General features: G+C 48.3%; 1 protein-coding gene across 2 annotated transcripts in view; it reads right to left on the minus strand.

The window, feature by feature from the left end:
* Positions 1 to 25,970, minus strand: part of MNT (MAX network transcriptional repressor) — a 46,758-nt gene that overhangs the window by 16,553 nt on the left and 4,235 nt on the right. For both annotated transcript variants that reach the window (XM_030029140.2, XM_030029141.2), the window contains exons 2-4: positions 12,006 to 12,582; positions 8,953 to 8,994; positions 8,111 to 8,222 (exon numbers count right to left, since the gene is read on the minus strand). In XM_030029140.2, coding sequence (XP_029885000.1) covers positions 8,111 to 8,222; positions 8,953 to 8,994; positions 12,006 to 12,582 — 731 coding nt within the window. The remainder of the gene's footprint in view (positions 1 to 8,110; positions 8,223 to 8,952; positions 8,995 to 12,005; positions 12,583 to 25,970) is intronic.

Here is a 25,970-nt window from a genome sequence, read left to right on the forward strand (position 1 = left end):
AAATAAAAAAATCCACTGACTGCTCTCTGGATGGAGCCTCCCTTCAGGCAGATCATGCTGCAGCTGGGGAGGGGTGGCAAAGGATTTAATTTCAGACATCCGCAGCTGCCTGGGAGCCCACATCAGTTTTGGCGGATGTGCCAGCTTGAGTACCAAACTCTGATTCAAGATGGGAATCCCACATTTCTTCTACTCAATGACTGTGCAAGTCATCCAAAGGGAAAACAATGTCAGTGCTACTGCATGCTAAGCACAGTCCCAGGCTACATGCTGCAAGCTATTCCACTGCCTGACAGTGGAAACTCTGGCTGGCTGGCTCAGATTGGCACGCTGAGTGCCAAGGGACTGGAAGCTCTCTGAGCATCTCCCGACTTCTCAGGTTGAGCACCCCACCTCCCATATCAATGTAGCCCAATGTCATGCCTCTGAAGCTAAAATAAATTCTTCAATAACTCCATTAAGGGCAGGAACTAGACCCTGCACTTGCTGTGCATGAACAACTCCCACTGGCTCCGGTGGAAGATCAGCCCTACATCCTAATTCTTACCTGTTTCACATTTTTAAGCAGGTTCCAACTTGCTTTACTTTATTAAACACTGGTTTTTTCAAAGGTCTTATTTCTCGTCACTTTCTGAAGTCTACAGATGACACCATGTTGCATGACCACAGCCTATTGTTGCTGGAAGCCTTTATTATTGGCAATGAAATTCAGGCTAATTAGACAAGATAGAATCAATTGATCAGGTCAGGTAAACAACATGAAGAAGCACTGCTTGGCATGTGAGTGCTGTTCACATGAAGGAGGCACTGGAAGTACTAAGGACCCAGTTCTTCCTAGGCAAGTTTTATAGAAGATAAGTATATTCACCTAGTAGCTGGCACAGAATAAAAAAAAAAAAAAAAAAAAAAAAGTTACAGCTATACTTTTCAAGGTGGGGAACTTAATTGGATTCAGCATCACAGTTGGGCTTATGCATTTTGATCAATAATCCAGCCACTACAGTGCTTGAATGTAAATGAGTTCTATTCTTTATACAACACCAAATACTAACATCAGATGTGTGGGGTTATTGTCAGCAGTACAGCATCTCCCTGCATCAGGATCCGGCAAGTTTGTAGTGTCCTCCTTTACCTATGTAACACCTAAACCCTAACTTAAGCATTACCATAGGACTTTAAAAATCCACCTGTCTTGTTCTGGTCCTCTACACTAGACAGGGATGAATTATTTTGCTCAGGCACTGATGAAGCAACCAATAAATAAAGCCAAACCAAAAGAAGAGATGCTGTGGTTATCAACAGGAAAATTTAACAAATGTGAAAACAGGATCTGGTCTGTTCACATGTCCATGAGATCAGCTTGAAAAGGACAGCACAAAGGACTTTCTACATGCACTATTTAAGGCATCCTTGGACAGTACTCTGTATACATTCTGCCCTTGAGGGAGTCAATTCTGTTGTTTATTGTTGGCATAGATGGGAAACTGCATCATTTTTAGGTGCACAGAATGTTGCTTCAGGCAGTTTGAAAAGCCAAAAGAGAGCAAGCGAGGATAAACAATTTAAACATCTCATATAAACAATTAGCATTACTGATGAGCACAGGTAAGTCAGTTCACGATGGATTTCTACTCCTGGCAGGAGGTCAGGAATCAGCTCTGTAATTTATTTTTTGTCTTACACAGCATCCTGTGCTCTCAGCTTAGTTGGTGACTGTTGAGAACATACCACATGGGCAGGAGAGGTGGCAGAAGAGCACACGCTGCAAACAGCGGTGACAAAGGAGGAAAAAGACACAAGGAAAGTCAAAATAACCAACTTGCTAATGGTGAAAAACTGAACCAGCCTCCTGCATCAAAGTACAATGACTGATGCTGACACGTCCTCTACTGCAGGATTATGGGGTTTTGTTTAGGAAGGGATAGAGTCCATTCTCCCGCCTAGGATAATCACTTCTCCCTTTATGCTTACTGGTTTGAGTTTGCTGAACTACTATTTTTCTTTCCGTCTGACAATGATCAGAGACCTATGAACTTCTGTCCTTACTTTAACTTCAATCTAAAGCAGTTACATATGACAAAGGAAAATAACATCGATCTGGGCAGCGGTGACCTAGTCAGCAGGTCAGCTGAGGCCACAGTACGGCCATGTGAAGCCAGTTCAGCTGAGGAAGCCCGCGTTTGTAATCAGATGAGGAAATTAGGCACACTTCCCTCAAAACAAACAATGCAGTAATTTACTTGGGAATCTAAAGAGATGTCAATTACTTTGAGTCCAGTACACCATGAGGTTTTTTTTTTTGGTTTGTTTTTTTTTTTTTTAGCATGAACGCTTTTTTTTTTTAGCTCCCGAGAAAGGCATCAGACCATGGAAACTGTAAGGTGCTACTTCCACTCACTGCAAGGAGCGCGGAGGGAGCTGCAGCCTGGCACATCCCCAGCCTCAGCTGGGTTTGGAAGAAGAAGATTCCCATCATGAAGATGAAGACTATTTTACTTTGGTAAAATACTTCTCTGGCTAGCTGGTCTACAGTTCAAGTGACAGCAAGAGGCCTGCAGCCTGTTCACACGAGCAGTCTTGTAACTTGTAAATGGCTTTGCCGCTCCTTTATACATTTCTCTAAGCACACACAAGCACAGAAATCAGAAGACTGGTTTGCACCGAAAATTTATCTGGGTGATTCCTGGGAATACTACAGGCATGGCCCAAGAGGCAAGTTTCCAGCTTGTGTCAGTCAGTGGCCTTGCTCCAATACCCATCAAGTCGGCGGAATGTGGGGTACAGTGCCAACCCTAGCTCCTGGGGGAGAAAGAAATTCTACCCTTCCTGCCCCTTCCTGAGGCAATAAATGACAAATTGGTCATATTATAAATTGTAAGTTCATCACAGCTGTTTTCTGTCTCTAACACTAGAAGCAGCAAGTAGGACCGTTAGATTACTTTTATGAATTTGTAAGCAAGGTCCATTTCTTAAACAGAGCAAATACTCCTCTGTAAGACTAGGGCCCAACATCTATCATCAGAGCATTCCCACCCCCTCCCCAATACTTTTGCAATATCTGAGCAGCCCGTGCAGTAGTTTGGATCACAGCGGTGCCCTGCCTTGCAGTCTTGAAAGGATTTTACTCTTTGCCGTTTGCACACCCTGGGAAGCTCAGCTTTGTCTAATATTTTGTAAGCATGTTACTATTTAGTCAGCATTTGTCTAATATTTTGTAAGCACGTTATTATTTAGTCAGCATTTGACTCTAGTTGCAGTGGGGAAACTGGCAAACAAGCAAGACGTGCAGTGCGATCTGAAATCTGCCAGGCTGCGGCTGTGGTGCTCGCGAGCTGTCTCATTGTGGCTGTCCCCATGTCACCTGGTGAGCAAATCGCCTGGATGTTATCTTACACTAAATATGCAATAGAAAATAACCCCTGAAACTGGAAGGTGTTCAGGTACCATAGTGACAGGCACAGTTTGAGAACACAGAAGAGAAAACAGTCTTGCTTAAGGGCTTCAATTAGCTTCCAACTAAGATGATTACAACATTTCCTAGGGGCCAAGGAATCCTTCAAAGAGAATCAAATCAAAACGCCCAGCTGCACGGACGTCCTGGCTACGAACTGTGTCTGACGTCTTCTGCTCCCTGGCCACCCCAGCAGCGCCTTCATCCAGCACAAGCGAAGCGCGGTGCGATTCCCTCTCGCAGCGTGGCTCCCCGGTGAGACCACAGCCTTGTCCTGCCTGGTCTCTGCTGGGGGACGCTGCTTCGGCAGCAGGTGCTGGCCAGCCTCAGCCGAGGGGACAGGGCTCCGCTCGCTCAAAGCAAACAGCATTTTCTTCCCACTGCGGTTTTTTCCACGTCACTTCACGCATCTTAGAAACTTTCCGGAGGCCCCCAGCATTTTCACTCATGTTTTGCAGGAAGGAAAGCAAAGAACGAAGAGTGAGGTGGCCCGCGTAACGAATGCGCTTCGTCAGAGGCTCTGCCGCGCGGGACCGGAGCCCACCCCGCTGCCGTGACCCGCAGGGACAACTCCCTCAGCCGAGAGCCACGGCACAACAGCCTACACCGCCTACAACTGAATCACCATTTAAAGGGATTATTAACTTCCAGCTGCGTTCAGCCTAATTTCCTTTGTGCAACAGTGTGTTTAATTGCAGAGATTCTAATTTACTGTTGCAGAGCACAAGCCCAGCTCTAAGGATAAATTAAAATGACAGCTCCATGGGAAGTTTGGAATTTAACTTTCTGACTTATCTGATTTGATGCAGATACAAATATTTAAATCCAGCCAAGGAAACAAACAGCCTGTTTCTAAGAAGTTCCAGCTGGAATGGGGGAAAAAGGATTTTGTAGGAAGAGAAGCTGCAACAATTAGTGCACTGTCATACTCCTTGCGGGCATAGATCATCAGCTAAGCAGAGCTTCAGGGCCAGCACGCTGCACTCCTCCTCTGCAAGACTCATTTGGGCTTGCTTTTTTGGCGGTTTCTTTCCTCTTTAGTGAAAAACTACTTTGCTATATTGAGAACAAGAGGGTTTACTTTTAAATCTCCTTTGTACAATTCCCCTGTTCTCGTTTCAAGGGACAGAGGTAAGCACCAAGCCTGTCGAGTGAAACACACCAAGTCTGGTGCGTGATTTGCTGCCAAGGCGGCAGCGTTTCTTTTGTTTTTCTCTTGTAATCATGACCAACTCTGTGCTCCTGTCTGCAGATCAGGCTGGGATTCATCTCACCCAGCCTGAGCTGGTAAGAGGTGTCCCAGCCCAGTCCGCAGTCCCACCTACGCTCTCTGTAACCCCTGGGGAGAGGCAAGCGTCATCTGCAGGCAGTTCATCCCATCCCCACGCTGATGCATGTTATTTTTGTTGAGACAGTTCAAAGCTAGACTCAAACCGAATTAAAAATTATTTTCTCTAAAAATTCATTTTTAACTCCCAAAATTCACATCAGATTTCTAATAATCTGGGTTTTTTTCAGGCAAATAAACAGAGCGCTCAAACTTTTAGTGCAACTGCATCCCGTGATCCAGGCGCAGACCCACGGCGAAGCCGCTGCCAAGGAAAACACTCGGCTTTCGGGATACTCCCTGCCGCTTGCGAGCTCGAGCGAGCAGCCGCCAGAGACGCTCTCGCCGCCCCGCCAGAGGAGGAGAAGACGAGACGCAGCGAGCGGCGGACGCCGTGCCGGCGAGAAGGTTAACCCAAGCGGCACGGCCCCGCCGCCTCCGCCGCCCGTGGGGCGGCGAGCTGGCCACGGTGCCGGGTCAGGCACGGCCACGCAGCCCGCCGGCTCGCTCGCCGGCCGCCCCGGGCGGGCAATCCAGCCACGCGGGGGCCGGCGTTCGCCATGTGCTCGCTGCACACGTGGAAGGTGGACGCTGGCATGGGAGCTCCCGGCCGGAGGGGAGGGCGGGAGGCCGGGAAGAGCCCGAGGTCGCCGTGACCTTCGAAGCGCCTGGCCGCGGGCTGGCGGACCGATCGGCCTCCTGCCCTCTGCCGGCGCCAGCCCGGTGCCGGACGGACGGATGGACGCGGCGGCACGCAGGCTGGCTCCGTCCCGGTGCCGCGGCCACCCTCAGGCCATTGCGGGTGACGAGGCAGCGCTCCTTTGCGGCACAGTCCGGGTCCAGGCAGGCTCCTGGCAGGGGAGCTGGTGCTGCGCCTGCAGCCCGCGGCCCCGGGGCTTTAGTGGGGTTTTGCTCCTGCACGCACCTCCCGCATCCCACCCGCGTCTTGCCGGCTCCCAACGCCTGCCCCCCTGCCTCCCCTCCCGCCCGGCAGGGTCGGCTCAGTGCTGGGATCCTGCGGCACCCCGACCCGGCATGTCCACCTCAAAAACAGCTCCGTTACCCTTAAGGCCACCTGCGAGCGGGAAGCTGGAGAGACAACGTTTGGACGAGAGAGTTCAGTTCTCCGCACTGAAACTGGTGGGAGAAGCAGAGGGCTGCTCCCCCGCGTGCTCCCCGAAGCCAGCCCGGAGGGAATGTGGGCAACCGGGGGAGGTTCTGAGAGGCTGGTACCGGCACTGCACGCCCGAGACAAGTCACCGCAGCAGGTCCTCCCGCAAGCCATGACGCCTGTGGCACACACAGGCAGCACAGCAGGTAAACTAGAGCTGTGCAGATACAGCCACCTTCGGTGTGACGGTCCCCGACACCGGGATGCAAATATTGCACCGCCAACTGTCAGAACTTCTGCATTTTCGGTTCACTGAGTGATTAAATAAATACACTGCAATTACACCACTCCGAGACCCCCTTCAGCCCCAGATGGTGGGCACACACAACAGCACGTGCACACCAGAGTAACGGGGTCAACAGACCTGATCCAAGCCCTTCTGATTCCCAGAATGGATCCATGCTGGGAAAAGCAATTCAAAGGCGTCACTGAAATGGACCCTGAGTGGCAGAAACTTAAAGGAAACAAAATGCGGTTCTGAATCTGTGAATACCTTCTGGACCATCATAAAAGTAGTCTACACTTCCTAAGAGGATGTGACAAGAGTTTAATTCCTAGCAATTTATGGAGATGTTGGTACCTACGCTTGCAGGTAGCACAAAACTGCATTGCGTCTAAGCCTCAAAACATTTCACAGCGGATCCAGAGAAGGGGGAGACGAAGAATCGGCCATCCCCACCGACATCCTCAAAGAGAATTTTAAACTGTCTTCCAAAAGCACAGAATAAAAATGCTGCCAGAGAGCAGAGTCTGCTCACGGATAGGTCTGCACCTGCATCAATATTCACAGAGCATCAGCTACCATGCCAGAAACAGCTCCGTTCATGACATTGTGAGTCCGGACTCAACTTCCCGAACACGAGAGCAGGTGATCAGACCGCTCCATCTCCCTTACTGCTAATGGAAGCTCATCTCTACCGACACCAGCCTGCCTGAAATCAAATGAAAGGCTCAGATCTCTTCTAACGCCCATTAGGCTGCAATACAACCACGTCTCCAAAAATGACCTTTTTAAGCAACATAGATTTTTTTCCTTTTGTTTGCCGTCCTCCAGTGGCTGGGTACCATTAGAATTTGCCCCAACCAAAGGCTCTCTAAGCGAAGTTGCCGGTCAAGACTGATGAGAAGGGCTGAGCTGGTCTAAGTCTTAAAGGCAACAAGTAGTTAGTGACTCTCCAAAGCAAAGTTGATGCAAGTAATCAATGTCCAGTACTTCTGAACATAAGAGTGAAATGGTATTTGAGAGAGACTGAGGAAAATGGGAAGATAAGCGAGGAAAAAAGATGATGCTTTACTGTGGAAAAGCCCATTGTGAACAGTCCTCAGCACCCTTTATTCCAGCCAAAACGTATGAGGTCTATTGGCTCTCTTCATTCACACTATAAATTTAGCAACTCTTCCATTTTCCAGATGAATTTTAATTGCCTTACATGCTATTGATTTCACAGTCACAGAGGACATCTCTAAGAATTTCTTTTGTGCTACCATTAACCACTTTTACAAATATTAAATAAGCAAACACTAAGACTTACTTCACTCAACCTGCAAACACCACAACTTAATTTTGTCTTCACTTTCTCCCATACTCATTCTTGGTACCCCATCCACTTAGAGCTTCACACTGCAACCCCAAATTCCAGTCTTTCCCTGCCTCCAAGCAAATGACCTCTACTTACATCTCCATATCATCAAAAATTTGAGACATCCAAAACCTTCATGGAAGTCTGTCTGTTTTGGTTTAGCAAACAGGAAACCTCCCCAAAACATATGGATTAAAATTCATCTTCGTCCAAAAAGGAGCAGCTTAAGTTTATACAGCCTGGAGATCCCTCTTTAAGATCGCCTGAATTATCTGTTCACTGCATAACCATCACTGGTATGGATGACTTGTGGTTAACTAGGAAATTCTAGTATAAGGAGACTGCATGAAGCTAGCGTTCCTAGAAAATTCAAATGTTCTTGAAATCTGGAGTTTATAAATGACTACACTCACATGGGAGGATGAGGAAGAGGAGGAATGGGAGTTTTTCTCTCCCCTTTTTCCTCTGCACTACAGGAAAAAGAAAAGTAACTTGGCTTAAGCAGTTAGCACCATTCTCTGGTTTCAGCAGGTAAAGTGCAATAGAATGACCGTCAACAGTAACCCGAACGCTATACGTACCTGGATGTATCGCAAGGCACTCCTTAGGACACTGAGGTTTGAGGTCTTCTTGTCGTCTACGTTGGGGATGTTGCGTTTTAATGTCTCAAAGCATTCTTTCAAATGCGCACGTCTAAAGAAAACACAGGTGGTTTGTCAGCTTGTGGGAGCACACACCAGAAATCAATTTAGCAGAGGGCTAGAGCTTAATTTGGGCCTTAATCCAGCAAAGCACTTACACATGTGCATAGCAGTCACCAAGACTACCTGCATGCTTACAACTGAACCAGCTCAATCCAGCAGAAAGACTATGGGGTTGTATGCCTGGATTCTAGTCCTAGCTTTGTTAGGAAACCACTGTACAATCTTAAATGAAATATCTCATCTCCCTGTGCTGTTGCTTCCACTTTCACCATATTTCTGATTTAGCTAGTTAGACTTATAAGAGTTTTGGATCAGGAACTGGTCTTTCTTCTGTATTCATACTGTACACTGACCCCTGATCTTGGCTATTTTATCACTTTAAATCAAAAGAGAAGTTACACCGTTATGCACGTGGGGATTTACTTTGCAGGATCAGGGCTTTGCAGGGTTATTGTAATGCAATTACACAGTTAAGTAAAACATACTGGGAAGCAAGAGATGCAGAATTGAGCTATAAGAAAGCAAAGCAATACTGCAAGAGTCATTAAAAGTCACTAAGAATTTTGTTCAGGTTATTTGTTAACAAACAAACAAACAAACAAAATCACCAAAGCCAAACAAATATTGACAGACTATAGGCCAAAAAAAAAAAAAAAAAAAAAGAAAAAAAGAAAGGGGAATTACAATTAAAAAAATCAAACCCCTGGCTTTCTACGCACCTGTTCTTCTCCAATTTATTATGTACTTCCCTGGTCCCAACCCTGTAACCCAAACAGAACAAAGATAAACTCAGTGTCAGGTTTAAAACTACTGCCATTCCACCTGTACTTTCAGCAGCATGTGTGTGTCTAGGATATATAGGTAAATATTAAAAAGCAATAGAGGTGTTCAGATACCACTGCTTTAATATTAGTTGCATAGATATTTCTACCTATACTGTACCAAGATAAAATCCATACTTCATATGCATATTAGATGGGATAAGCATTACGCATATACTGCACACAAGATACAAACAGGTATAATGTGTGTATATATACACTGACACGGCTACTACTAACAACAGGGAAAGACACAAAGTATCAACTGTATGTATTTATACAGTACTAGATAGCCCAGATTCTGACCCATTTCTGATCTACACCTACACTCCAGTGGTGTAAGATTTATGCAGTTTCAAATTAAAGTGTACGGGACTTGGCAGACATACTTCAAACCGCTTTAGTTTTTTACTGCGCCTGAAATAACACAGCTGAGCATAAATATGGAACGAAGCAATCCAGGAATCCTCCAGTCACTGCTAAAGGAAGAACCGGGGCGAGCTTCTGGGTTTTGGGGTTCTGGTCTGTCCCCACCCTCTGAATCAGAGGAATACTTTCAGGAAAAGCCAAACAAATTCATGTTATCTTACTTTTCCAGCTACGGTGGTGATAAAGTACATTAGCAGACACGTGGAGATTTCAAGTGTCTTCCATACACTATGCAAAGTAATTATTTGCCTTTGGCTGAAAATACACCAACATCGAGGTGAGCGTTTCAGGAGGTACGTTAATATTTAATAAATATTCAGGTATTTAAAAACAAATATTTGACAGCCTTTTCCCAGGAAACATTTACAAGCTGAAAAAGACATCTTTTCTGTGCTTATGTCTAAAGGAGTAATTCTGGGGAGACAAGGAGCATGCACCTTGGGGTAACCCATCCAAATGCCTTTCAGGAAACCTTGCAACTTGCTCAGCATCAGAGAGGTATTTTTCTGGCACGCCTATGCCAAGAGCTCTAGAAATCCTGCACGGTAAAACGCTCTGACTATGGCACAGGCACAGCAGTGATGCTGCACTTCGCACTGGGACAACAGCCCTCCCAACTTCCCGGGAGCAAAGCTCGGCGTGACGCACAAGAGCAGTTTGCTGGTGCGGCCGCAGCCAGCCTGCTGCCTGCTGCCAGGACAGCAAAACTCCCTGCAGCCTCCGCTGGTACCCCCCTGCCATCGGAAACCCCCTCGACACCCGTCTGAACCCACACAACAACGGCAGTGACAGGTTTGCTTGATTAAAGCACAAATATACTTATCATTTCTGCAGCTGAGCATTTTATAGACAAGCTCTAAAGATCACAATCTATCTTAGAGGAATTATATTGGCATTTTAGAAAGGCCGTTATCTTTACAAATTCTTATCTACATTACTTCTGCTGTTTCCTTCTTTGCATTTTGGGATCTCTACATCCCAAAGGACACTCTGAACCCTTTTTTTGTCCACTACGTCTTACATCTCTCCCTTCTCCCACAAGATGATACTGAAACTACCACTCCTTGCATGGAGGCCATCCACAGGGAAGGTCAGTACCAATTCACAGCCCTGCGCTCGTGCTCCTCTCACAAGTGGGTTACAGTGGTTCTGCATTACAGCTCAAAGCAAACGCCGTAAGGACCAGAGGACCTGGGAAAAAGAAAGCGAACTGCCATGTCCTGACCTTATGATACATTCAAAATACTGAGCTCCATCGAGGAGGGAGCAAAAGGGAAGGCTAGATGCTGACCTGGCCAAAATGTTTCTCCCAAGCAGGTCACTAGCCCGGAAAGGATTGCCTTTTGTCTGTCTCTTCTGCTGGCACTTGTTTCGGCTGGGTGGACTGCAGCGACTAGGAAGGCCTCTAGCTCTGCTGGGTCTATCTCAGCACGGCAGCCTGAGCCATACTGGAGTGGGACAAGGCTGCCGCTGCTACGCTGCACAGCAAGAGGGGGACTCCAGTTGGCATTTTGTCTAGCAGCGTCTCCTCTGAACTCCTGACCAGATCCCACACCCACCCTAAACCAGGGGTACATTTGCTTTATTGCACTGAACACACAAGACACACAAAGTGACTTTCTGTCCAGCCTCGGTGGGATTAGCGTACCATTTTAAACACCACTGCAAAGAGTTATCTACCAGATGCAGGCAGTCGGGAGAATGGTCAGAGGTCTAGACAACATGGCCCAGGAGGAAAGACTGAACAGATCCAGGTCATTTATCCTGCAGGAAGGAAGACCGAGGGGCCAAGGTAAAAGCTTGCTGCAAAGAAGGGAACGATTTGTTCTCCCAGTCCACAAGAAATAATACCAGACTACGTATTAGGATACTGTGGTCTGGAAACGACCGCCTAAGGAGAAGACGGTCTCTACCAGCCAAAGTCCTTAAGAACAAGTTAGACAAACACTAACCTGGAGCAACATCAGAGTCACAAGTCCTGTCCAAGGGTGAGGACAGATTAAACAGCCTTCAGTCCCTTCCAGCTGCAGGAGTTCTGAACAAGCAGGAGGCCCTTAGCACTTACAGCACTAAGAAATTGAAACAGCAGCTAAGGTGATCTCTGTCCTGGGAAATAAAACCTCCCAGATCACATCCCAGTTTTCAACAAAGTTCCTGCAAGCAGCATTGCTGCACGATTTCCCCGACCAGTATAAGCAGAGATCTTTTGCCAAACATAATACCGGATGCCACCTGAGATCAGACAGGCAGTGCTGGGACTTGCTTCCTAATACAGTTCTGGCTTGGAAAAAGAAAACCTTGTACAGAATCCTACAGTGTGTAGTCAGGGAGGAAAAATAAAAACCATCAAGCTAAGAAACCCTGCTATCAAAAAACCAAACAGACATCCAAACATCCACGGATCTTGGTATTTCTGATCCGACAACTCTTTGCAACAGCAGTAGCTGCTCCAGGTCAATGCAGCTTTCGGTACCATTTTGTCTGGTCCCTCTCAGAAGCCTCCACGCACAAGGCGCACTCACCCTCCAGGTCTCTTCTTCTGCTCATTTGGTTTCGCGTCTTCCGCCGGAGCCAGCTTCAGAGCACCGAGCTGCGGGGCCGCTCCCGGGTGCTGCAGGGGCTGGTGAGGCTGGGGCTGGATGGGCTGCTGAACAACGTGGTGCTGGGAGATGGCCAGGACCGGCGCCGCGTAATGCTGGAGCTGCTTCGGGCTGCCCGACGGGGGTGTAGCAGCTTTCCCATCCGGCAGAAGCGGGCCCGGCGGCCTCTGGATGACCGGCGCGACCGAAGATGGTTCCTTATTGACACTGGGAGTGCTTACGAGGGGCTGGTGGCGTTGTACGAGCGGCGGGGACAGGGCGGTCTGGGCTGCTTGCTGCGGGGGGCTGGTGACAACGGGGATGGGAATGACTGAGATGGGGGCTGCCAGGGGCGGGGGCGGTGGGGGGACCGGGGCCGGGGGGGAGATGGGCACCAGCAGTTCGCTCCGGGGCTCCTCCGAGGGAACGGCACTGTTCGCCCGCGGCGCGCTGGCCTTGCCGGCCTTCTTCTGCTCCTGCTCCCTCTCCAGGCGGAGCTTCTCGTGCTTCTCATTCTCCTCTGAAAGAGAAACACCGACAGGGATTAATGGCACTTCCCTGACCTTCCCCATCCGCAGGCCTCCAGCCAGGCCCGCGACGAACCGCCTGCGTTTCTGAGAGGGCGGCGGAGGCCCTGAGGGCAGCGCAGCCCGGCCCGCGGCAGGACCCGCGCCCCTGGAGATCCAGCCCGTTCCCAGCCGTGCTGCACCTTCCGCTCATTGCCCTTCGCTCCAGCGCCAGGCTACTTAAATATAAACCCTCCAGCACCAGGCTACTTAAATATAAACCACGTACCGTCCCCACGTTCAGCCCCGGAGACCAAGCTGTTGAGGCAACGCCTGGCTCCTCTGCCGTTTGCGGCAACCCCAACGTCTCCAGGGACGCCACGATCGCAGCAGCAGATGAAAAGCAAGACGTCACCCGACCGACCTCCTTCTCCCCCGTCCCAGCACCGCGTGGAGAGAAACGGCCTGATCCAGTCACCTCCCGCTCCCAAGGTCCAAACCCACTAATGGCAAGGCCTTCCTGCCAAGGGCAAACATTACTGAGCTGAACAAGGTTAACGGACTTTTGAGAGCTGTGGCAGGACCCGGCCAGGAGCCCGTGCCCGCTCCTCGGAGGGATCCGGTGTAGGTGCAGGATCAGTCCCCGCTTGCCCTTGCGCAAGCCCGCAGGGATGGACTCAGCACCTCGAGCGATGCTTACTTCTGCAACACCTTCCCAAAGCCCTCCCTGCTTGTGTCCGTATGCGAACACATCACTGCGCTCTACTGTATAGCAGAAGAAACCAACCCACAACAAAACATTTTCAATTCTTCCTTTCTATTTTTAAATTGGCAAAGAGCTACTGAGCATTTTAACAAGGAGCCTGCCCTGCCCCTGTGACAGCCCCAGGGCAACACCGACGGTCGCATCCAGGGAGGTAAGGACAAACCCAGAGAACAGCCTCAACTAACAGCATCCCAAGGAAAACCTGCGCATTTCAGGATCGCCTCCTAAACTACAGCCAGTGTGCAGGAGACAGGGAAACCTCAAGAGCCAGGCAGCCCCTGCTCCCAGTTCTCCCAGCACTGACCCAGGACACCCAACGGCCGAAAGATAAACAGCAGCCGCAGGACTGCAGCTGATCGTAACCAACCACCCGTGCAGGGCAGGGCAGGCTTCTTTGGTTAAAATACCCTGTATTTTACACTATCAAGCGTAAATCTTAGCTCAATGGGCTTTACAACGATACAAACCTGACAGGGCACTTCTTTACTGCTGTGGATTTTATTCAAGCTCTTAAACTTAGCTTTGATGTGTGTACGTTTCTGTATGTTTTTAGAACACTAGACAAAGTAAATGAAATCTGTGTGGCCCGACTAGCAAAATAAACCTCATTAAATGCGATCCAGGTCTCCAGCTTTAATTGTGTGAACATGGCACAAATGAAATTTATTTATGTAAGTCCTGTGGCGCCAGTGGCCCTGGCATCTAGACATCTCACAGCCTTAATCAAATACCTCCAAACTCGCTGTCCATGAAGCTCAGTCGATCCCGTTCCTAACAGCCTCCAAGGAGCTGCAACAACAAATCCTGCACCAACAGCATGCTTCCAGCTATGACTTCTTCATAGTAATATACAAATATTTGGAAAATAAACTCTTACTTCATCAAGCAAGGGATCAGAGCAGTGACGCATACAGTCCGGTATCCTGTCTTATATAGTGGACAGTATCAGGTAATTCAGAGGAAGCTCCAATAAACATCCCAAAAGAGCCTGTCCACAGGACAAGCTTGGGCTTGACCTAAACACTGTAGTCGGAGTGTGTATTTAGGGAATTTGGTAGAAAAGCATGTATACTGCAACTTAGAATCATCAGGTTACGCTCAACCCCCCAGTTATCTTCAAGAAAAAGCTACATTAAATACAAAAAGTGGAATAAGGGGAAAAGGGCCTCCCTGGTAAGGCAACCTCACCAGCCATGGAGCTGCTTGAGTACTTTCTCACCCAGCTTTTGATTTTGAGGGGTGTAGTGCAAGAGCAAGAGAGAGCAATAAAGGGAACAAAACTTTTATTCCCGATTCTGAATGACCTTTGGTACATGTGACCGCACAGTGTCACTGTCCCTGATTCACAGACGACGTGATTTCCTGAAGTTCCCTCCAGCCCGGGATTTCTACAGCATACATCATATTTCCTCCAACCTTCATTAAAGCACTTTGGCCCAACTCTGCTCACAGGTTTCCAGAACAACTCCATCCAGAGCCACACCAGGCCTGCAGCAGAGCATCCGAGACCCCCGGGCGGAGGAGGCCAGCGAGGAGTCCCCGAGGAAACACGCGGCGTGAGCTTCAGGGAAGGCAGCCCAGCACCGTACCTGCTGTCGGAGACGGGAACTTGAAACCTTACAAACCTTTGCAGCCCTAGTTCAACACTCAGCTGCAGCAACAGCCTGAACACGCACGCCTCGTGAGAGCAGGAACGAGGTCAAGCACCCAGCTGACAGGGTAAATACTGCCCAGCACCTACACGAGGAGAAAGCAACACCTGGATCGAGCTCCAGCACCAGGGCTGCACCTCCAGGCTCTGACCCTGCAGCACTTGGAAAGGCACCGTGTGAAATTCAGTGATCTGGAAGGATTTCAAATCCAAAGAGTACTTTTCGCATGGTTGCCCGAAACTCAGATCCAAAATTTGAATTCAGATCCTTGTAGCACCAAGGAGGAGGGTAAGTGAGCTCAAGATCTGACTGACTCCAAAATGTGAGGTTGTTTAAACAAGAAGCTCAGAGTCTGAATGCAGTATATCTCTGTATTTTCTCAAAATATTTCAGGGTAATTATCAACATTTCCTTAAAGAAAGAAGTAAAGCAGGGCAGGATGGCAAAAACTGCAGCAAGAATCCCCCGATGTAAACAACATAAATCTTAGCTACCGATGATTTCAGTCTGGTTCAATTGAACAACATTAATAACTAATAAAAGCCCTTTGTCTGCAATTCTTTTGCTCTACTTTGCTGCTTGGTTTGCAGCCAGAGCCAACGCGATGGCCCCGGCACAGGACGCACGAGGAAATTCAACCCCGGTGACCTGCTGACTAATCGTGTTTTCTATGTGCATGTTTGGCCACGCAGCCAGCCAGCACCGGGGCGGCACAGGTAGCTGGCCTCTGGGAGAAGGAGGGTGTCCCGGGGGCCGACCTGGCACCAGCCCCTGCCAGGCACATGCCGACAAAAGACCGCACTACTTCCACTCAGACGTAAAACTGCACCGTGCTGGACAGGAGGGCAGCAGCAAAGAAGTCAGTGGAAGCTCCTGGCACTGCTCGAGGTCCGACGAGGACAGCAGAACCCGCCCATGCTGAATTCACTCCTGCACTGGCTTCTGGCACTAACGTCATGACAGCCGAGAGGATCTAGGAAGGAGACAGACCTGCAGCTGAGGTCTGCACTGATGGCAATGTCTTCCAGTGCACGACCAGGAGTCAGCAGTGAAATTCCTACAATGAGTAATTCTCATTCATTGGGGAAGCCGAGAGAACAGGAAAGCAAGGTTACAAGCAAGCAAGGTTACAAGCGTGCACTACTGATCAGAAATATTTATGTAAATGTCTCTGCAAAGCAGGTGCAGCCCTCAGGCTGCTGACAAGCTGCCAACAAGGCCTTTGGTGTTGCAAATCTTGAGCTCCCTCGAGCTAAAGAGTTTATTTCAAGGATTGTTTTTTTAGCCAAAATCTGACACCAGTGAGCCGCCGTCTTCCAAGTCCGACTCATCCACAGGCAAAAGGGAACCATGCTATCGACCCCTCCTGCCAGTGAGAGGACTGAAGGGTCTCTAAGCCAGCTCTTCCTAACACACACACACCGCCTCAGGACAGAAACGCTTCCACCCAGCTATGAAGATCTCTGTCTCCTGCTCACTTTGTACTCGCACCTTGCAAACAAACTAAAGACACGCTTTAAAAAACGCCCCCAGAGCTCTTTGTTTTTCCGTGTGAAATAAGTTTACCAACTCTCCTTCACAGATACAGATAAAAACAGTGAACAGTAACCAGTGCGCCATGTGCTCAGGCACACACATGGCTCATTCTTTCACATGCACTGCACTTGGTACAGGAGCTTCTGCAAGCCCAGTATGTAGAAAGCACAAGAGACTTAGGGCATTTTCTGGGGCTCAGAGGGACAGCTGAACCGGCAGACGCACACCGAAATTACACGTAATTTCCGCTCATTCTTGACACTTTCATCAAAAGGACAGAGGACTGAAAAAACCAAGGGAGCAACCCAGCCCTGTGAACCCTCATGGGGTCTGAACCACAACCGAGGGAACCTCACCCTGCCCACGTCACGAGAGCGGGGGACCTCAGCTTCCCGGCCGAGCCCCCTGAGGCGGTACACCGTAAAGGAGGACGACAGCAACGCCAGCAGCAACAGGACGGAACAGCAAATCTTGTCACAGGAGGACACAGAAACAGGGTCAGCGTTCCTGACCAGTGGACTGGTGCTATTCTAGGGCCCTGATGGTCCAGGAATACACGGTGCCAGGCACGCTTTAACTTTGTTACCTAATAATCTGTCGGGTTTAAATTTATCTCCTCCCTTTTGCCTGCCCTGGAAATGCCACCCATCTGTAACAGCAAGTGCTGCCAGCAAAGGGAGCAGCCGCGCAGGCAGAACCGCACGTGCCTCCCGGGCCGGCAGCGTGGCCCAGCAGCGTGGCCCGGCAGCGGCCAGGGTACGTCACCGAGTCTCCTGCCTAAGTCGTGCTGCAGGAGCACTGTGTGAGCATGCCTTTACCGAATTTCAGTGCCTTTTTAATGCTTCTATTTTTTACTAGGGACACTAACACTACTCAGAATTCATGAACGGCATGTGCCTTTGCATAATCAAGCATCTTACCTCTAGGTACGCTTAAAGGTCCCTCCCCAGTACAGAGAGAGAATATTACTTAACTCCACAAACAGTTAGGCATTGGCAGTTCTGTGGTGTAATTTTCAGAACAGTCTGAAGCGTTTCTCTGAATCATTCAATCCTTCCGGGAGCTTATAGTGCACACCATGAACCGCTACAGACCTGGAGAAGAGGGCCCTGGATTTCACTCACACCGGTTCTACAGCAGCGTCATCCACAGGAGTCACTCCTCGTTCATACCAGGAAAGTGCTGGGGACAGAAAGACTCTCCAGATTTTTTCCATTTCAGAGGCTGGCCCGGCCATGCTCGAGGAGGGGGACCCCCACGCTAGAGAGGAAGGGCAGGCTGCAGCCTGAAGGCTGGTTTCTGTTTCTACAGGTCCCAGACTCCGGAGGGGAGAACCAGGAAAGGGAAGATAAGAACAGAGTCAGCAGTACTGGAGACCAGTAATGCTCAGCCTGAGCCAGGCAAACTCTGACTCATAACTAAGGCTGCTGACACAAGAGGCTACGCCAGCAAACAGCCGCTGGCACTTTCAAGTGCCTAGAAACAAGCTGGAGGACTGAGACCCCTTTGAAATTGTGACCCCTTTCTCTGAGCCCCTCTGAATTTTGGTTGACAACAGCGCAACAGAAGCCCAACTTTTCTCCCCCATCTTTGCTAAAACCACTTTGTTTGGCGTCCATCCCTCTGCACCGCTGCTTCTCCATCAGTAACGTGGCAGCCCTGAGACACAGCACTTCTCCCCGAAACCCTCCGGGCTCCCAGCTGTGCCCGCGGCTGCAGCAGGCCCTCACCGGTGAGACCACGGTCAAGAGCTCATTGCAAGGCACCTGACGACTCTTCAATAAGACCTCTCGCTCCCTTGCTGCTGCTGCTCCTCATCTAGGTGCTGTGTTCAGATTTCAGCCTGCTACCAAAACGTCCCATTTTCCTTCCTATTCACACAGACTGGGCCACATTGTCTTCTTAAAGAAAGACTAAACCGTATTTTACAAGCATGCTATTCATAAAGGATACTGAAATGCTTCATGATTAGAAATCAGAAGATCATAATACGCTCCAGAGGAGTGAGAGCTAAGCAAGCCCTCCTGGGATTTCAATTTCAGGGTTTTAGAGACCCTAGCTCCTACTTTGATACTCTCTCTGCTGAGCTATCCTCACTACACCAGCACACCACACACTCTTCATACCTTATCTGTAGACGATGTCACCATTCACTATTAACAACAAAAATACTCAAATCTCCATTTTCTCAACCAGAAGATGATGACAGATTAATGCCATATCTGTAAAAGCAAAGGAAAATCAGCCTTCACATAAACTATCCCTCCTTAGCACCAACCAATACAGACCATTAGTGGTTTCAGCATGATGGGCTTATCTGTAACTCTTAGAAAATCAGTGACCTCAGCATCCAAACCTGAAATAAATTAGAGAAATGACAAGGTGATCCTCTTGCCTGATACAATCTAGGGAGCAGACATGCTTTATTCCTACTTTATGGAGACAGATGGCTTACAACGAAGTGAGTATTTCCTTTCAACAAAACCATCGCAGCTCCTGTAACGCAGAAAGGAAGGTTGGAAAGACCCTCAAGAAATCTTGTCGTTCATCTGCCAAGCCCCAAAGAAGAATCGACCATAACTAAACAATACCTGGCAGACGTTTCTCAAAACAACAACTTCTCAAACCTCTATGGATAATTTACATTGTGCTTTAATTTGCTATTCCAGTGCTTACTGAAACCCTGAATCAGCTTGAGATAGTCATTTTAGCTGCATTTTAGTTACAAGTGACTCTTAGTGGACAGAAGAAAGAAATAAAGGGCCAGGATTTAGCAGTACTACAAAGGAAAAGAAAACAGATCAAGACTGCTAAAAAAAAAATAAAACCATCATGGACAGCCTTATATACACACAGACCACCCCAGTGCCTTCAAGCCGCAAAGGTGCCGAGCACGTCGCATGCCGTCTCTGCTGCAGCACCAAAGCTGGCAGGCTGGACTGATGTAAAACTCCTGTTGTACCTTTCTGTAGAATTCAGGATAAAGTGCAGAAAAGCACTGGCTCTGACAGGTGGAGTGGCCACCAACAGCACACGATTGAATACTGACTCTGCTCCAACGTCTGAGGAGCTTTCACCTGGGCAGACGACCAGCTGAGCCATTTCTATATGAGATGGTGTCTCAATGCTTTTCCATTGGGCTTTGGCATTTTTAAGAAATAGGGAGACAAAGTCATGTGTTCTGATAAGCCGTTATTTGCAAGTTGAACAGCTTCTGTGTCGCAGCCCAGGGCAAAAAGTGGCACTGACGACAGGCAGGATCCAACCCCACCTGCTCCAACACACAGGAGGAAATCACTGTCTCCCCTTCTGGCCCCGGGACAGTGTGGCACACTGAAGTCTGCAGAAACACAGCGAACGATGACGTGCTTTGAATGTACTGGTCAGGAAAGAATGGTCAACATGAGCTGACTTAATAAGCTGTATTATAAACAAACTATGTACTCTTAAAACAAAACAAAAAGCCCAGACACTTGATGTGCCCACAGAAGAGACTCCAAGACCCCACTTCACCACTCACAAACAGGTCTCAGATCCTCAGCATGCAAGTGATCTGCAAACTTCTGTAAGTCGGACAACACACTGCTTGTATTTTATATGCGCTAGAAACTGAAGCAAAGACAGGTTAAATGACTCCATATCACACACTGAGTCATGGCAAAACCGGATCTATTGGTTAATTACCAGTCTGTTAGGTAAGTGTATTTGCTCAACACCAGTTCACGTAACATTCCTCGATCCCCGTGACGAGAACAACAGCCCGCTGCTGCACCTTCATCCCAGCACTGTGCCAGGGGTTGTTTTCCCAGGCTGCTCACACTAGTCAGCTCTCTTCTCAAGGAAATGAATGGAAATGTGCAGATTACCCTTCAGAATCTTATCTTCATACTTGAAAAAGGAAAGGAGGTAAGAATCCAAGGGTATCTGCCCATCATAGCAAAATACACATGCACAGGAGTTGGAAGCTTTCCTCGATCACCGGAATTGGCCGCACCAGGGATGTTATCCCTGCCATCTCTGAATTCACACAGACATTGCTCTCAGACATACAGCAGGGCTCTTCCCAAAGTTAACATCTAACTCATGGAGTCAGCATGCCAGTAGCCCGAGAGGAAGAGCAGGTTCTGGGAGCAGGCCACATCCTCCTCCAGCACACAATACAGCATCACTGCAATTCCGCCCACCTTCATAACAAAAAACTTGAACCTACAGCATCATCTGCCAATGGTCCAGGCACGCACTGAATGTGCATTCCTCATCAAAAATACTTGGTATCATCTCTGTTCACTCAGCTTCCTGCAAATGGACAAGAGCTCGATCCCCATCACGCCTAAAACTACAGCATGTCCGCATTAGCAAGATCCTGCCAGGATCCTGAACCAGGGAGCATTTTGTGCTGCTGTGGCAAAACCTGGTGTCTTCTGAGATGCACACATACTCAGAGATTGGTCTGGAGACTTCATGAGCAAGGATGCACTTCTACCAAGTTAGATGGGTATATGAAGGAAACAGAATCCAGAATGTGACCAAATTTTCTTCTACATACAACCCTGAGCATAGAAACACAGAGGAAACGACTTACTTTATCAGGTGCTGCTACGACAAAGATCAGAGGCTGAAGGACAGACAGCGAAAGCCCAAGGGAATCTTTACCTAGCAAGTAGAGTGAATTGTACCATCTGCGATAAGACAGACCTGATTTCAGTACGAAACACTCCTTATTCATCCCTATCCCATCCTCTGCAATGTAACGCAGGCAGCTTTCAGTTAGGAGATGTTGTGATGTTCAGCGAGTCTTGGGGCTTTCTACACTCCAAACTCCACATCCAGCTAGACAGGAGACGGGGAACCAGAAAGCTCAACTTCTTGCCTTATCAAGGCACAGCTTTAGGTAAGGCACCTCAGCTCTTCCACCTGGGACCTTTCAGAAGTGCTACAAAACTCAACTAAGGACTATAAAATGCTTTGATGTCCCTTTGTGAAACAATTTATCAGCCAATGGAAGGAAAGTTTGGGGTCTTTTTGGCAAGGAAGGCCTGCAAACTTTGTATGCTGTATTTAGTACTTGCATTGTCATTCCCTTTCTAAGCATACCTAGACGCCTGTATGTGTAGAGAAGACAGGAGGGGATGAAGATGGGAAATGAAGGACAACTTACGTGCAGTTTTACTTCTTCCCTCAGACTGCAGCTGCATGTGTGGCTCTGCCCTGAACCGGAGCCCCCAAACCAGCATGCAGGGTGGGCAGCCAGCACGCTCCCCAGCACTAGATATCTCAAATACCTCAAAAGCAAAAAGTTAAAAACAAAGAAACCCTTTCACATATCGAATGTGGGACTCTCTGCCACAAGATACCACTAGAGGATTGGAGCTCTCTTCAATTTAAAAAGGAAAAAAAAAGTTTTGATATTTATATAGCTTTGCCAGGTTTCGGGGAGTTCAGCATTTTATAGACAAAATTCAACTGGTGTCCCCCAACTTCCAGCCCTGCTGTTGGCTCATGATGCAGTGCTGCCTCCCAAACAATGAGATAAAAAAGTTACTTTAGTGCATCAGGAGAGATGAACTGTGCAGACAACATCGGATTTGGAAGGGGTCCTCTGCTGCAGCCAGTGTGACTCCCTTACCCTCCAGCACCAGGCCTGATTGCCTATACCAGGTTTGCACTCCTCATAAAGTAAAAAAAGGGGAAAAAAAAAAAAAAAGGAGAAGGTGAGCACAACAGCTAGTCTAGCACTTGAGTAACAAGATAGGTTAGGATTACGTGAGGCAATTATTTTCCAGAAGCCAGCCTGCTGTCAAGCTTATTCTGTGGTTTCAGCAGACCTATGCAGACTCCAGAAAGTGAAGCTTGCATTCATGTCTAGCGAAGCTATTTCTACCTGCCCTGGTGGCACTGGCATCCTGCAGAGCTGCAGCATAGCTCTGGTGTACCTGGAAGCCTTTGGAAAAAGATAAACACCGCACTCTTTGTCGGGAGGTGCTTTAACTTCTCCTGGAAGAAATCCAGGTGGATGTGCTGCCTGCAGCACACCAGCGATGACTGAAGACATGGCCACAGGCGCCCAGAAGTGCTCAGGACCTGCGTGCCTCCCAAGCTGGCCAGACAAAAGCCAGCTGTGGCCTAAAAGCCCTACGGGTTTTCTGGAGATGTGTCTCAACATCATACTCATGAGACCTGTAAAGAGACACCAGAGGAGGACCACACTGAGTGCAGCACCAAGCCGTTGCCGAAACAGAGATGCTGGGTGTGAGCTGGTCCTCTTCCTCACCCATCAGCATGAGGTAGGTGGCACTACGGACAAAGGAAATCTTTCTGGTCACCACACATCTTGTTATCAATCCCATGCAATTAAGATGTGCGCCAAAATGGCAGTTAGATGAGATGGGAAAAGACCAGAACTATGCTTACTGTTGGGTCACCACCCTTGCTGGCAATGTTCAAAAAAATGATAGGCAATAAACATCATTGAGCAGCATCAAGCAAAGCAGAGCACGCAAGCTGAGCAGGTCGTAGATGAGTATCTATGGGAAAAACCCTAAGAAAACAAATATTCATTACTTGCAATTATAAATAGATTTGTTTTCTTAGATCATGAAACATTCTTGGATTAACCTAAATTCAAAGAAATCAGCCACCCTCTAATTCAAGTCAAATGTCTCTGGAGTTTGCAAGTAACAGACAGAAAAAGGATCTCAGTTTGTGGGTTTGTGTATGTGCAAACATATGCATTTATGTGCATGTGAGCCACTTGCTTACAGAAAAAGGTTTAGCAGCAGCAGCAACATTATGAAGCATGAAAGCACAGATGTGGATGAGACAAGAGTGCTTCAAAACCCTGACTCCCAAAACAATCAGAAACGCTGAAGTATGTGGCCAACATGGTGTACGTCCAGGGTGTGTCTGTTATTGTTTGCATTCCCACGGCATTAATATTATAAGAAGAAATGCATAGCATCAACTAACCCCCTCACCTCCCCCAAATCCGTTGGTTTTTTCCCCCACAAATTAATGAGATCCAAGTAACATTATTACTAGTATCTTCATTTACATAACATTTGTCATCATGTAGGAGAACGGGTCTGCTGAGCCTATAAACAGGAATACAGATGACGAACCAAACCACTGAAGTTTCATTTTCGTTACATCGCTGCATATCTACATAAATCCGTCATACGCATTTGTAAGAAACTATTTACGAGTCATACAAGCCCAGCACAAAGCACGCAGCAAAACCAAGCATACTCACAGGATCAAACTGGGATGTGCAACGAGCACATAGGCAGAAGAACCTCCAAAAACCACTATTTTAACTCAGTCAATAGCAGAAATGCTTATGTTGTGGAAGCGTCATCAAGAGTGAGGATTCTATAGATGTAAAAATTAGTAGATGTGTCTGGGTAGTTGTTTAATTAATAAGCATACAATTTCCTCTAACTTAGTCTGTTACTTGCATTTCATTTGCTCCCAGTTTACTTGGGAGATAACAAACCAATCACTTGTGCTGCGTCCTTCAAATCCAGGAAGCGTTTTAGCGAAGTCTGAACTCAGCTTTAATAACGAACGGCACAACTCAAGGATCCCGACAGCACTGAAGTCTTTTTCGCCCCTGAGGTCCCAATCACAACTGTACCACGTTGCTGTACTCTATCAAGCTGTTACTCTTAAGAGTACATCTCAAGCTGATGTATTTAGACTCTACTTTTTTCAGCAATTTGAAACGATGTTCTCTGAAATATTAATACATATAATATGTAATATTCAACAGGCTTTTGGGTAAACATCTTGTAAACACAGTCTGAACCATATTGTAGGCAGTCCCTGATTACCTAGGGACACAAGTGACACCGCTGTGTACAGGCTGACGGCAGGGCGGGTTCCATGTTAAAAGCCGCCTGGGTTTCCCTGCAGTGGGTCAGAGTGGCCCGTGGCAGGACTTCAGCCCAGCCGCACAGGCAAACCCAAACAGTGTGTCGCAAACAACCGACCAAAGCAATAAATGGCCCTCAGAGAGCTGAAGGCACAGAACAAGACTTGCTCTGCTTATAAATTAAGAAATGCAAAGCCTACGTGGTTTAATTTTCCACCGGCGTAAGAGGCTGAAGGAGCAGGAAAAGCCACACATGTACCTGCCAGAAAACGAAATAGACCTGAGCAAAGGCAGCGGTCACGGCCAGGGAAACAGGATGTTCTGCAGCACTTGTGTCAGGTTTGAAAGCGCCTGGATGCCACGTGTGCCCTCGTGAAAACCAGCACCTCGATGAACACAGCAGGACCCGACTCCAAAGTCGAGTGCTGCTTTATTTGCAGACCTGCAAAATGCAGCATGCGCAGCATGAGGCAGCACGCAGGTGCCCGGGGACAGCACCCCCCTGCCTGCACTGCTGGCCTTCTCCTGGCGCTTCAGGGGTCTCCGGTGTCACATGTAGCATCGTGCGCTACGTGGAAGGAGAGGGTAGATGTTGGGGTAGATTTTGTTCTCACAGCTTTGCAGACACCACTTTCCTCCCTGAAGGACGTGATTCCATGTCAGGTTAGTCCACGGAGCTCTCCCAGCAGCTGTACCCTGCACTACTCCCCAAAGCTTGAGATTATTCAGCCTGCACCCCAGTAACTATCAACCACAAAAAGAAGTACAAAGCAGTGACAAGAGCTGCTGGCCTGACCTCCCGGCAAGTCCAAGGAGAATGTGAAGATCCAACTGCTGTATGCTTTCAGGGAATCCTTCTTCATCTCTTCTTTTCAGAAAGCTCTCCTTCTCAGTCACAAACCACACACAGAGACGGTCCTCCACCACCTCTGTCCAGCTGGGAAGCAGCCACGGCGCTCTCCAGGCAGGCAGAACGAGCAGCTATGCCTCACACACTGCGTTTTCATGTGCAAGTACTGCAGCGCTCCACGTCGCTGGGAATTCCCACGAAGGGGACCGGCCGTACCTTAACCCTCTTCCCTGCCAAAGCCATTCTGCTCTCCTCTCTCTAAAAGCTTTCTGGCTTTTCCTTCTATCCGTCTTCTTCCTCATAAAGACAGGGTGATGAACGTCTGCCTGAATGGAAGACTTTTTCCTCCTTTATTCCCAGGTTTGAAAAAAGCAACAGCTTAAATATTTACAGTATTTTACCACCTCGTTGGCGGGAAAGCCTGGACACCAGCTGGGCAGACCCACAAGGAATGACCACAGACCACGCTCACCGTCGCGTTAGCAGGGATTCCTGAGCAGGTTCCCGTCCTGCTCTCCTGCCCGAGGCCAAGCACTCCGCAGCACTTCCGTCAGCTTTCGACCCAGCAGCCTTAAATCGGTTTTATTTTACATTTTTAATGTTGTTCCTAAACTGGATGGATTTTCAGGCCAGGCTGCACCCCCAGAGTTACGCAGTGTAACTGTGGGTGTAACGCAGACCGTAAAGCTTCTCTGAACACACATTTGAAGGGGGAGGAGAGGAAGAAG

Source organism: Aquila chrysaetos, chromosome 10 (genome assembly GCF_900496995.4).
Source record: "Aquila chrysaetos chrysaetos chromosome 10, bAquChr1.4, whole genome shotgun sequence".
NCBI lineage: Eukaryota > Metazoa > Chordata > Aves > Accipitriformes > Accipitridae > Aquila > Aquila chrysaetos.